At 45.9% G+C, this 14,040-nt stretch overlaps 1 protein-coding gene across 1 annotated transcript; it reads left to right on the top strand.

The window, feature by feature from the left end:
- Nucleotides 1-12,132, top strand: PDCD7 (programmed cell death 7). The gene is made up of 5 exons (XM_026478318.4): nt 1-924; nt 3,052-3,190; nt 8,712-8,948; nt 9,246-9,333; nt 10,992-12,132. Exons 1-5 carry the CDS (start codon nt 52-54, stop codon nt 11,113-11,115), a joined length of 1,461 nt encoding a protein of 486 aa, XP_026334103.2. The 5' UTR covers nt 1-51; the 3' UTR covers nt 11,116-12,132.
- The last annotated feature ends 1,908 nt before the right edge of the window (nt 12,133-14,040 follow it).

Raw genomic sequence — 14,040 nt, 5'->3', positions numbered from 1 at the left:
AGGGGAACCACTCAAATTCCTGTCACTCCTCAGACTCCCTCCATCGTGGATATGGCTCTGCCGCCCTTCTTCGTCCCGGGTCGCCCAGGCCCGCCGCCTCCGCAGCCGCCGCCTCCCGCTCCCTTCGGCTGTCCGCCACCGCCGCTGCCCTCCCCGGCTTTCCCACCGCCTCTTCCCCAGCGGCCCGGCCCCTTTCCGGGGGCCTCCGCCCCCTTCCTCCAGCCCCCGCTGGCTCTGCAGCCCCGGGCCCCCGGGGAAGCCTCTCGCGGCGGCGGCGGTAACGGTGGTGCCGTCTTCTACCCGGTGCCGCCACCGCCGCTGCCCCCGCCGCCGCCCCAGTGCCGGCCCTTCCCGGGAACCGACGGTGGCGAGCGGCTACGGCCGCCGCCGCCAGGCCCGGGGCCGCCCTGGAGCCCGCACTGGCCTGAGGCGCCGCCGCCGTCCGACGTACTCGGGGACGCGGCCCTGCAGCGCCTGCGCGACCGGCAGTGGCTAGAGGCGGTGTTCGGAACCCCGCGGCGGGCCGGCTGCCCGCTGCCTCCGCGCGCGCCCGCCGGGCCCAGCCTGGGCGAAGTGCGCGCGCGGTTGCGCGGGGCTCTGCGCCTGGTGCGGCGGCTGCGCGACCTGGGCCAGGCACTGCGCGAGGCCGAGGCCGATGGCGCCGCCTGGGTACTGCTGCATGCCCAGGCCGCGCCGCTGCGCGCCCAACTGGCCGAAAGACTACAGCTGCTGACCCAGGCCGCCTATGTGGGTGAGGCGCGGCGGAGGTTGGAGAGGGTCCGGCGCCGCCGGCTGCGGCTTCGCGAGAGGGCCCGGGAACGCGAAGCTGAGCGGGAGGCTGAGGCCGCGCGAGCAGCGGAGCGCGAGCAGGAGATTGACCTTTGGAGGGTCAAGTGCGTGCAGGAGGTGGAGGAGAAGAAGCGGGTAAGAGCAGTAGATGCTCAGGGGCTGGGGGTAGTGATGTTTTGGAACCTGAAGGGCTGTGAGGCTTTGCGCTGTCGTTTCCCATGTTTAAGCCTCCTTTTCCTCATCCGTAAAATAAAAAGATAGCCAGGCTTTCCGACCTCATATCTTCATGATGATTGCGTGTAAATGACGCATAGTACAAAACACAAGCGCTCTAGGTGCACTGCGAGTCCTGTAAACACAAAGTATAGGATTACACAGTGGCGTTGCAGGGATGACAGACGTCCTGTCTCCTACTACAGTGTTCTGTCCACTTAACATTCAAGGCGAACAGAAATCTGGGTCCTTGTTTCTTGTATTGGTCTGCTGATTTTAATACAAAATATAGAGCACTTGGTGCCTTACCCTAATTGGCTGGTGCAGCAGTAGTGATGACTTGCCCCAGGAATTTTAATCCACATATCCCCAGGTTTAACAGTGGTGTTTTTGAGCACTTGCTGCATACTAGACACTATGCTAAAGCCCTTGCATATACCAGATCTTTAATCCCTGTAACAACCCTGAGAGGTAAATTGTATTCTCGCCATTTTACAGATTAGGAAATTGAGGCATAGAGAAACTAACTTGCCAACAATCACACAACTGGTTTGTAACCGTTTTACTCCTGATTTGAGCCCAGGTTGGCTGATTCCAAAGCCTGTTGATCTTAGGTAGGGGCCAGGGTGAAAATGGAAATTGGTCAGATGGCTGTCGAAGGCATTCTTATTATTTATGAGTGTCTTGAGGTGCTTCCCCCTTCCCTTCACTCTGTACAACCGGCTAAGGTTTCCTCCCTCCTCATCCTCCTTGTGTGTGTTACTGCCCTAGAATCTGCTATAACCCCCCCCCCCCGAAATGTGATGGCAAGCTTTGTTTTCATACCTCCAGTGCTTTAAAGAGTAATACTTGGAGGCAACACCATAATCTAAGGAAGTTTGCATCAGTTCTACAGGCATTTAGTAAGGACCCATTATGTGCCAGACCCGGTGCTGGTGATAGGGATGAATAGGATATAGTGCTTGTCCTCGAGGGGCTTAGAGCCTCATGGGGACCGTGTCTATACAGCATGGTATGTGTTAGGGTTTCAGCTGTAGGTGCTGTAGGGACCCAGAGAAGGAATAACCAGTCCGTTGGGGGATGGTGTAAGGGATCATATGGATGATACTGTGACATCTGAACTGTGTCTTAAAGGAGATGTCAAAGCCGAGTGAAAGCAACAGGTGCAGTTCAGGCAGAGAGGGTAACAGAAGCATAAGAAGGAAACAGTATGGTGTGGTTGTAATGGTGGAATTACAGGCATTTATTTGATAGATGGGAAGAGAGCTTTAGGCAAAAGGATCTTTCTTACCATCCACAGTGAGGGGATTGGAGACCCAGTCCTGCGAGTGGTGGTTTGAAGAACCAGAGTCATTTTGTCTACAAGTGAACCAACTTGAGTAGGATAGGGTCTTCATTGTTTGAAAGGCTGTCATGTCAAAAGATCCTAGGCACTTAACACTGGAGTACGTGCTACGTGTGTTGTGTGTCACTGACAGAATTGTAGAGTCCTGGCCCTTCCAACCCATTCCTTATCTTCCCTCCTAGTCTGAATCTTGGGGTCCAGGAGTCCACATTTTCTTTTAAGATTTCATTTATTTATTTGAGCGAGACAGCGAGAGAGGGAACACAGGGGAGTGGGAGAGGGAGAAGTAGGCTTCCCGCTGAGCAGAGAGCCCGATGCAGGGCTCCATCCCAGGACCCTGGGATCATGACCTGAGCTAAAGGCAGACGCTTAACAGCTGAGCTACCCACGCACCCCCAGGAGTCTACATTTTTAAAAGAGAGCCCCAACTTAAAGTTGGTGCAGATGTTCCTTGGACCACACTTGAAGAAATTCCAAGGAAGAAGCAAAGATCAGCACCCACATAGAAACTGCAGAGAAGATAATCCCTCGGCTGGACCAGTATGGGAGAGGAGTTGTGTCCAGCTAGGAAATTGGGATTGGCGTCCGGTGGAAACTCTTAACCCTGCAACTGTCTGATCTTCTGAAATCTCACTGCTAGGCAGCTGCTCTCTGCTGTAATGTTGTTCCTAATACTAGGTCTGTCTCATGGACTCTCTTTCCAGGAGCAGGAACTTAAAGCTGCTGCTGATGGTGTCTTATCTGAAGTGAGGAAAAAGCAAGCAGACACCAAAAGAATGGTGGACATTCTTCGGGCCTTGGAGAAATTGAGGAAACTCAGGAAAGAGGCAGCAGCAAGGAAAGGTAACCATGGCTTTGCATTTCCTCTTGTATTTATTCCTCTGTTGCCCTGCTCCTTCCCTTTCTTTACCCTCGCGCCCTCCGTCCCCCAAAAAGTTTGAAGGAAAAATATTTGATAATTTTTTATTTTCATCCAATAGAGTAATAAAGCTTGTCAGCAGTTCCTCAGAATTTTTGAAGCAGGAAGCCTCAGACTTTGTTTACCCCTTGGTTGACAAGGTTGAAAAGAGAGGCAGTTGTGGGAACCCAGTACACTGCCTTTCCTTTAACTCATGATTCCCACCCCAGGCATTCCTGGCCACGCTTTTCTGAGTGAGGTTGGCATGGCTGGTCACCTTTGCCCATGTACCAAGGCAAAAGCTATCCTACCTTTACTAGGTGCGTCAGAAGGTGTTGAAATTTTGGTACGCTCCTTCAGATATGTTTTCAACCTGAAACACTGATATTTAAAGAGGTGTGAATGGTTGGACCGGGCAGGGAGTGCCTTGCAGACTGTATGAATGTACTCAGCTTACGTGCTTTTGGATCAGAAAACCTCAGTCATCTCCTCTTGCCTCTAGAGGGAGCACTGGTTTTCTAGAAGATCCCTAGTTGTGCTTTGAACATTTGCCTGTCTTAATCTTTGCTCTTGCCAGTCTATTTCTGTGGAGGGCCCTCAATTCCATCTTTTCCATTTTAAGCTCTCACTGTCCTCCAAAACTAAATACAGATGCAGCATTCTCTATCCTTCCTGATCTGGGCTGCGATGACCTCCTTCTCACTTGCACCTGGTTTGAACCACATGCTGCCTTATTTAGGAGGCTATAGGCCATTGATATTCACCAGGGATATTTGAGAATACACAAATTAGCAAATACCATGATAGCAAGTGACTTCCCCTGTGTGGTTTAAAATATAAATGAAACCTGTGAGTCAGACCCTTAATAAAGTTTCATTGGGATGTGACCATTGTGTATTCAGCCAAGCTCATTCACTAGCCGAATGGTTAGCTCCTGCATGCCAGCCTTCAGAGTGGCTGATTCAAATTCAGGCCTCAGAAGCAGATGACCCCGCACATTCATGAGTCAAAGAGGAATTTGCATCTATGGTGTCTACCCTTATCTCTTCCTTGAGGAATGAAAACCTGAGGGCTATTATTTAATATTCTTCTACTTCATGTCCTCTGTAAGGTGAGTGGTCAGTAAACTTTTGCCAAGTAAATTTCCTAGCATAATTTCTCACTATTAGTCTTCCTCACTTTGGTCCAAAAGAAGGAGGAAATTTTGGAGGAATTGTGATCTGTAAAAATAAGCAGCCTCTGTGGAGTTAATGGACTTGAATGTAAAATGATTTGGTAACTAGCTGCTAGTTGCATTTCCCTCAAGGTGTGTGTACCTCCAGGTAAGGGCTGAGAGAATGAGGCTGGATATGTAAGCAGGGTCACACTGCAAACTGTCTTAGGGGCCAGACTAGACTTCTCACCTGTGCTTAAAGCTGAGGGGAACCATTGAAAGGTTTTAAGCATAAAGTGAAATGACAGCAGTGATCAGCGCTGGTGGAGCAGAGAACGGTTTGGAGCATCTAGGAGGGAGGGAGAAAAGAGAGACTGAGAAGGCTGTTTGGTAGTTTGGGCATAGATGATATGGGAGTGTGAACTAAGGGTCAGATGGTGACTTGGAGAAAAGTAAATGGCTTTTAAAAATATGAATAAAGGAGAAGGGGAATGTATAAGTAAATAACTTGGGGAACTCAGCAATGGGAGGAGGAACGATTTGGGGTTGGTGAGTTCAGTTTGGGGCGTGGTAAGTTTGAGGTGCCTGTGGTACATCCTGGATAAGAAGTCATCAGCATGCAGCCACAAGTAGGCATGACCTTAAGGCGGTTGTATAGTGCGAGGTGAGGGCCAAAAAGACAAAATCCTAGGGAATGTCAAAATCCAGATGGATAAAGGGGTGGCCACAAGAAAGGTCAGAGAGATAGAAGGAGAAGGTAGGTCCCCTCCCTCCTGAAAAGAGGCAGATGCTCAGATTGTGTTATCGTGGGCAGGTTACCAAAACGTCTCTTTGCCTTGGTTTCCTCATCTGTAAGAAGGGAATAATGATTGTACCTAAAGACTGAGGAACGTCATGGGAATTAGTGCGCAGTAGGTCATCGGTGAACTGTGCTCGGTGCATTTCAGCGGAATGGTACGGGTAGAAGCCAGACTAGGCTAGACTAAAGAAGGAATAGGAGGTAAGAAAATCAAACCGTGAGTTCAGCTTATTAAAAGTTTGCCTGTGAGGAAAGGAGAGAGCAAGATTGGTATCTGACAGTATAGAGGGGCGGGGTGGTAATCTTAGGGTCATGGGGGAAATTTGAACATGATTAATTGCCAAGCAAAGGAATGAGTAAAGAGAGAGGGTCAGAGAGAAGCAGGTGGGATAGTTGATGGCTCAAGGCCCTGCAGGAGGTGGGGAGACTCTGATCCAGGTGGAGGGATTAACTTAGTGTAGAAGGATCCATCTTTTTTTTAAGGTTTTATTTATCCATGTATTTGACAGAGAGAGAGTACAAGCAAGGGGAGCAGCAGAGAGAGAAGGAGACATGGGGCTTTTGATCCCAGGACCCTGCGATCATGACCTGAACCAAAGGCAGACACTTAACTGACTGAGCCACCAGAAGGATCTATCTTCCACTGGAATGAAAATGAAGGAGACAAGGAAGGGTAGTAATGCAGATGAGTGAAATTGGGGGCTGAAAGTTAAGAGATTTCTGCCTACTAGCCTGTTTGCCCTGAGTTAGGTTCGATGGTTTGCTCAGAGACAGTAGAGAAGGAAGGCTTTAGGAGAGCAGTAAAGGTTTGAAATAACTGCTATGAAGAATGGTACAAGCCAGCTAGTGATCCGTGGGAGTATGGCTGTAGGGAGGGGCTGTGGGCGCAGCTAATATAGTTGAGCACGTGATCAGATGACTTCTCCCAGGAGCGCTCTGCAACTGGCGGGTGAGCACAGGGCTCCTGGGGTTTTGCTTTAAGAGTGACTACAAGTGTTGGTGAGGATGGGTAGAAGGGGGGTGGATTTGGATACATTCAGTTGGAGGTTTTAGTGAGGCCGACAGTCTCCAGGGAGAAGGAGATACGAGCACTGGGAGGGTAGAAAGTCCTAGTCAGAGAAGAGAAGAGTCGTGCTTAATAGGACTCCAGAGGTAGCGGGTGGTTTTCTCATCATGCCAAGATTCAAAGACTGGACAAGGCTGAAGGGAAAAGAAGAAGGCACTGGTATGTAGGAGCTGCAGGAACTGGAGGAGTGAGTGGGAGAGGCGGAGGGAACCTAAACCGTGTCAGGACATGGGGTCAAGAGAAAGACTGGGTGAGGATTGCCATTGCTGAGGGAATGTGTCATCGTGATCAGAGGTGATAAAGGTTGATGGAGGTGTGGGTTCGTGGTGCAGGCCCAGCAGCCTGAGATGGGAGCAAGCCACCATTCGTCATGGAGTCTGGGGGCACTTTGGGGCTGATGGAGTGTCTGTATTTTCGTTGTACTGGCAGATTTTAGTACTAGCTGGCCCTTTACAGAAAAAGTGTGCCAATTCCTGGTCTAAGTAAAGAAATTAAACAATCATGAAATTATTACGGAACAGGGTAATGACAACTTGAATTTCTCAGTGCTTAAGAATTTTGTGTGTATTTGGAAAATAGTTGGCAACTTAGTAGAAGATGGGTTTGAGTTGTAGAGTTTCCATAGTTGGGAATGAGTGATTGGAAACGTGTTCAAGCAAAGCAGTCATGAGAAAATGACCTGGAGAAACGTTAGCCTTGGAGGTGAGGATAGGAGAGCGAATTCCACAACACTTAGTGGCGATGGTTGAAGGAGAAAAGAGTCAGACCTCCAAAGGCCTTGATCAGCTCTTTTAGGAAGCAGTTTAGTACCACATTTAGGCCATCCTGGAAGTACTCATAAACATTTCTTCTCTTGAGGATTTATCTTACAGAAATAATCTGTAGAAGGAAAAAAGTAACCTGCCCAAGAGTATTGATTGTAATACTATATGATAATAGGACATTTGGAACAGCCTAAGTGTCCAGAAGTAGGGAGCTTGTTAAGTAAATTATGGTACATTGATTTGATGAAACAGATAGAGCCATTCAATAATTATAAAGACTGGAAAAGAATGCAGAGAATGGAAATGGAGATGTAGAAATTCCACATTATGTTAAACCAGGTGACAGTGCTAATAAACAAAAGTGACTGCAGGCTCAACGGGGAAGTAATGGTTGATTATGTTCGGTTCTGTTTCTTCCTTGTATCTGGTATTGTTAAGATGCTTCCATAATAGATACATTTGCCTTTAAAATCTTCGAGAACTAACAGGATGGCCCACACCCACATCATTCCAGGATGAATCACCAGCAGCTTCAGCAGCTTTTGTATCGCAGGGCCATGTGGCAGTGAGTGCACAACTGCGACCCACACAAGTGTTCATTAAATTTTAAAACATTTTCCTTATGAAATTTTTTAAAAGATTCTATTTATTTATTTATTTGTTTATTTATTTATTTGAGAGAGCACAAGCCAGGGGAGGAGCAGAAGGAGAGGGAGGAGCAGACTGTGTACTGAGTATGGAGACTGACTCGAGGCTTAATCTCATGATCCCGGGGTCCTGGGATCGAGCCCCACATCGGGCACCCTGCTCAGGGGGGAGAGTCTGCTGCTCCTGCTAATGCTTCCCCCTCTCGTTTTCTCTCTCACACACTCTCAAATGAATAAATAAAAAATCTTTAAAAAAAAAATTACACTCATGCACAAAAATAGAACCCTAAATAAGATACCCATAGTCAACTCTGATGCAGTTATCACAAGTAACAAAATTAATAATAATCCTTTCATATCACCTACTAACTAGTCTGTAATCAGATTTTCCCAATTGTGGCACTAGCCGTATTGCCTAAAATTAATAATAATCCTTTCATATCACCTACTAACTAGTCTGTAATCAGATTTTCCCAGTTGTGATACTAGCTGTATTCCCAATTGTGGCACTAGCTGACCTCACATTTAAATCAGGGTGACTAACCATCCCAGGTTTCCCAGGATGCTGGGCTTACAGTACTAAAACTGAGCAAACTGAAATATTTGGTCACCCTACACTACGCAGCAGACTGTGAGGTCAGTGTGGTTGGTTACGTATCTTTCTTCCTCATTATCCAACTGTGTTCTCCCAGAGCTTCAGACTCCGTCAGCCGGAGGATTATTTATTAGTTGGGTCTGGGAGGAATCAGAGTGAGGAAGTATAAGACAGATCCTCTCTTTAGTGACTCAGTGCCCAACCAAAGGATCAAAACCATTAGAAATAAATAAAATCAGGTTAAGTGCTATGATCCAGAGAGAGGAGTTAGGGAAAGTCAGCATGGGGTCAGATTAATTGGAGACTCAAGATCAAATTGAGCCTTGATGATTGGTTAGAATTTGCAGATTCATAATGTAAGTAGGACTTTGAGTCTTCTCATTAGAACACAGATTTTGTGATAAACAGTTCTATCTAAAATGCCATTTGCATCTCTGCCTAGGGGTCTGTCCTCCAGCCTCAGCAGATGAGACTTTTGAGCATCATCTTCAGAGACTAAGAAAACTCATTAAAAAACGCTCTGAATTATACGAAGCTGAAGAGAGAGCCCTCAGAGTCATGTTGGAAGGAGAACAAGAGGAAGAGAGGAAAAGAGAATTAGAAAAGAAACAGAGGAAAGAAAAAGAGAAAATTTTACTTCAGCAGCGTGAAATTGAGTCCAAGTTATTTGGGGATCCAGGTAAGTTCCTCTGTAACCAGGGGAGAAAAGGAAAATACTCGATTGGCAGTTCTTTTTCCTCATGGATGATCTCAACCTACGCTAAGAGGTGGTAGGCAGCAAATGGGACCTATTTGAAATTCTAGATTTGAAATTTGAAAGATTTGAAATTTAAACTATATTGGAAATCATGGGTAAAGATTAAATATTTGATCACATTGTCATATTGTCATAGTCACAGGCTCAGTCAGCTTGCATTGAGAAATACACTCAAGATACGAAGCATGAGGATGTGGTAACATGCCTTTTCTTTTTCAGCTGAGTTCCCACTCGCTCACCTCTTGCAACCCTTCCGACAGTATTACCTCCAAGCCGAGCACTCCCTTCCAGCACTCATCCAGATAAGGTCAGAGGGGCACTCTCCATGTTGCCTTCCCCTTGGGTAGCAAGAAGCACTTGACGTGCTTGTGTTGTTGAGGTCTATTGCTTTATCTTCTTTTTTAAAGTTCTTTTGGGTTTATGTAAAGTTTCTAGGTTCTAAGGCATGTGTGGCATCCTTTAGTTCTCAGTCCTTGAGAAGCAGAAGTCTCTGTTTTAACAGGTGAAGAAACTGAGACTCAGGTTGTCATTTGCCCAACAGTTGTCTCATGCTGTAACTGTTGTATTGACAAGGAAGTATTGGCCTCCTTTTCCTAATTCTCTTCTGCTGCTAAACAGACCAAGGGAAGGAAACCCTCCCTGCCTCCTTGCCTGTGTTTAAGTCCCATGCCAGCTTGTGAGCTCTCTCAAAGCCAGGAGAGCTAGGAACAAGGAGTCTCATCTTAATCTGCAGTTACTAATGAGTTGGGTCAAGTTTTCAGCTTTCTGGGTCTCACTTTCCTCACCCACAAGATGCAAATGGTAGACTAGAATGTGGCTTTCAAACTTCAGCAGTAGCAAAGACAAATGAGAAATCCATTTGTAAAGTAGTTGGAATGAGTGGGTTCCATAGGCAGTTCAAATCTGTTATTGACTGGAAACACTTCCGTGTTTCCCAGAATATCTGCTTGGGGCTTAGGGGTCTCGAAAGCCTGGTTTGAAAACCACTGAACTAAGTGATCTCTCAGGTTCCTTCCAAAGCTCTAATGATGCTTTTTAGCATACCAAGCTTGTGTTCTGGAAAAAGCATATTTCTGGCGAATATGCAAGTTTTAGCTTTTAAACGTAAGTACAGTCGATTCTCATTCCCGTTAGCTATGTTCTATCAAGCTGCAGGTACTGAATTAGAGAATACTGGACTGCTGCCCCTCGAGGACATACACGGTTAGGTTCCTGTGAGCCTGAAATCACATTTTCATCAACCAGTCAATACATAACATCGTTTTATGTGGATTTCTTTTCAAAGACATCTTATTTAATATCTATTGTCGATTCATTCACATTGAACGCCTAGCTAACGGCATTGTAATTCCTGCCTCAACGTAGCTTCTCTGGCACACATGTATCCTCCGTAAGGCGCACCCCAGCCTTCTCCTGCTAGCAGGCACTGCAGCAGTATACCTGGGGGCCGTCTTCAGTAGCGGAAGTACCAGCAAAAGCACAGATATGTGGGAATGTGGTACTAAAGAGACTACAGGAAGGACATTTGTTTACAGTATGAGGCTGAACACAAGAAGACAGTGTCACCTTATTCAGCCTCAGTTGGGAATTGCCTGTCAGGGACTCAGATTTTTCCCTATCTGTGCATGTTGGCAAGTGACCGCGAAAGCACCAGGAGTAATGATTGTGGGGCTACAAAGGAATTTTCGTGAGTAGGCAAATTTGCAAATACGGAACCTGCAGAGAATGAGGATCGACTGTATATTCATTATTTGGTTACCCATAAGATCGTAAGTTCTTCGCAGTTTTTTACCCTTTATATGTACATTTAAGAAATACGGTCTTCTGCATAACGCCTGGAAATCGAGTTCTGCGGTGGACTAGTGCATCAGTCATTTGAAAGCTAAGTCCTGAATATTTAGTTGCTGAACGTCTTGCTTGGAATAAAACCGAAATAAACAGTTGTTCTACAATGTTCTTATTAAGGCATGATTGGGATCAGTACCTGGTGCCATCCGATCACCCCAAAGGCAACTCCGTTCCCCAAGGATGGGTCCTTCCCCCGCTCCCCAGCAACGACATCTGGGCAACGGCCATTAAGCTGCATTAGTAAAGATGCTCCAGGACTGTGGTCCGGCCAAGGCTCTTTCCAGCTGTAACTACTAGTGATGCCACCGTCTTCTTGTGCTGTAGACTAAACCACAACCTCTAAACTCCGTGTGGCATTGCCTTACCCAGAAGTTGCGTTTTCCTTGCGTGCTCTGTCTTGGCCAGAGATGCCTCTTGAATCAGGAGATTAATATGGTTCTTCGGGAAAGGACCTAGGTGAACTGCGGTTTTTACCACAGGCAGTGGCCTTGGTTCACCAAATTTGCCTCTGTTTTGAAGGGGCTTGGTCCAGAGTGACTTGTTCATTTACTCCTAACTGCCTTGTGTGGTGATGGGTAAGTACACTCCATACACTCAACACAAGTGTGCACTGGGTAGACTTAGCAGCCTTCCCCCAGTACTGAGTGTGAAGGCAGGCTTGCCGTAAAACCTCCTTACCCTCCCTACCCAGAGAACGCTCTGACTTCTAGGAGAAAAGGTCAGAAAGGCCTCATCTCTGGTTTTGTGGATCCCACTTTCCGTGCAGCTTGAGAGGCTGCAGGCTGCAGGCTGGGCTGCCAGGAAAGCTCAGCAGCCTGGTCTGGTAGTCCTGAGAACTTGGAAAACCTGTACCCATATTGGACTGTGTTTTAGTGGATAATGGCTGCATTTTCCCCTGTGAGAATGAATCCTAACAAAAACACCTGTTTTTTAAGTTCCCCAGAATCCCCAATGATGGACATTTATTTCCCTGTGGGAGTGGGACTGTAAGCTCACTCAGTCACATCGTAGGGGCCGGTATAGCTGTGGAATTTTCTTAGAAATTCAAGCTTCCAAAAACACCCATGTACTTAAAGCTGGGAGGAAAGCAGACAAAAATAAAATCAAATTTATTTTTTTACGTTCATTAATAAATGCTATTGTGCCTGGAAGTGATTGATCGTATAACATGTCAGGGGTTTGTTTTGTTTTGCTCTTTGTCATCTGTTGTGTTATTTATATTTCCAAAAAGCTGAATAAATATCATTTTTATTTTTTATCTTGAGCCTTTGCCCCCAAATTTGTTGCCTTCCAAATCACTGCACACACTTTCACGTTGATGAAACGCATTTTCACTCCAAAATGCAAATTTGTCAGATAGACATTTGCTATAGGGAGGTGAACCTCAAGCCCCAGACTTTGTGGAATCCAACTCTGGGTAAGCAGGAAAGGACACCAACTTTGGAAATGATTTCATGTAGTTGGAAGTTCGGGGGGGTGGGTGCAAGATGCTAACATCTTTGTTCTTTTCCTGTTAATCTGCACTGTTAAATTTATATACTCTGCATTTCAGAGTTATCAGGTAGGGCATGGGAGCCAGCACTCCAAAGCGTACGCCTAAGCTCATAAACCTTAAATCTAATGCGATTGGCCTCACATAACCCCATAGACCTGTGTGTCCTTTTGTTACGAATCTCCACCATTTGCTCTCTGATGAGATGCGAAGAGTAGAAATAGAAGATGAATTGTATGATGTGTTCAGTGTCCAGGCAGCCTTGTCACTAAGACATCTGCATTGATGGGAGCACGAGTGTGAAGCAGAGATTTCAGGAAAACTCGGCAGAACCCAAGGGGCATTTAACCCCAGGTGGAAAAAACCATTCCGTCTTTCCTCATTCAGCTTCTGCAAAATTTTAATAAAGTAAACATTTTTGTCGTTTGTTTGGTTTTGTTTTGTTAAGTTTTTCCTGGTTTATTGCCTTGTGTGGTGGTGGTGGTGGTGGTGGTAGCGGTAGCTACTGGTACTTTGTGGGTTTAGAAAGAAAGACATAGTGTCTTTAACAAATTGTACTACTGAGAATATGGACAGTGTCATTGTAATCTTTAACCACAGTCTTTTCTAATTTATTGTGGAAATTTTCCAACATTCAATAGTAAAGAGAACAGTATAATTTTTTCCCATCATCTCGCTTCAAATAACAGTCAACTTATAGCCAATCTTGTTTTAGCTACATCCCCACCCCTCTAGATTATTTTGAAGCAAATCCCAGACATTATATTCATAAGTATTTAGTATCCGTAGCTCTAAAAGATATTTTAAAAACTTAACCATAGTGCCATTATTGCGCTGGAGGAAATGACTTCTTAATATCATCAAATACCCAGTAAGTATTCAGATCTCCTTATCTCATAAATGTGTGGTTTGCACTTTGTTTAAATTAAGATCTAGATGCAATCCATATGTTGTTACTGGTTGGTGACGTCTCTTAACTGTCTGATGATCCATAGGTCTTCCTTACTTCTTCCTGTGTACTCTTGTACTGTCTCTCTCTTGCAATTTTTTCTCGAAGAAATTGGGTCATTTTTTCCTGAAGAGTTTCCAGTCTGGATTTTACTAATTGCATCCTTGTGGCAGCATGTTCCTCTGTTTCCATATTTCCTGTAATTTAGTGGTTAGGGCTGTATTGTCCAATAGGGTAGACCTGTATGTCTATTGGGCACTTGAAATTGAGAGTTTGAATTGAAATTGAGTTTGAATTGAGCTACACAATTACATATATGGATCCCATGTTTCTATCAGACAGCACTCCTCAAGAGTGCACACATTTCTTTTTTTTCTTTTTTTTTTTAAGATTTTATTTATTCATTCGACAGAGATAGAGACAGCCAGCGAGAGAGGGAACACATGCAGGGGGAATGGGAGAGGAAGAAGCAGGCTCATAGCAGAGGAGCCCGATGTGGGGCTCGATCCCATAACGCCAGGATCACGCCCTGAGCCGAAGGCAGACGCTTAACCGCTGTGCCACCCAGGCGCCCCGAGTGCACACATTTCTTTTTTTTCTTTTTTTTTTTTTTTTTATTTATTTGACAGAGATAGAGACAGCCAGCGAGAGAGGGAACACAAGCAGGGAGAGGAAGAAGCAGGCTCCCAGCGGAGGAGCCTGATGTGGGGCTCGATCCCACAACG

The sequence above is a fragment of the Ursus arctos genome, unplaced genomic scaffold (assembly GCF_023065955.2).
Source record: "Ursus arctos isolate Adak ecotype North America unplaced genomic scaffold, UrsArc2.0 scaffold_28, whole genome shotgun sequence".
Classification (NCBI taxonomy): domain Eukaryota; kingdom Metazoa; phylum Chordata; class Mammalia; order Carnivora; family Ursidae; genus Ursus; species Ursus arctos.
The sequence above is the reverse complement of the archived record's forward strand: the minus strand, read 5'-3'. Positions and strand labels throughout refer to the sequence as shown.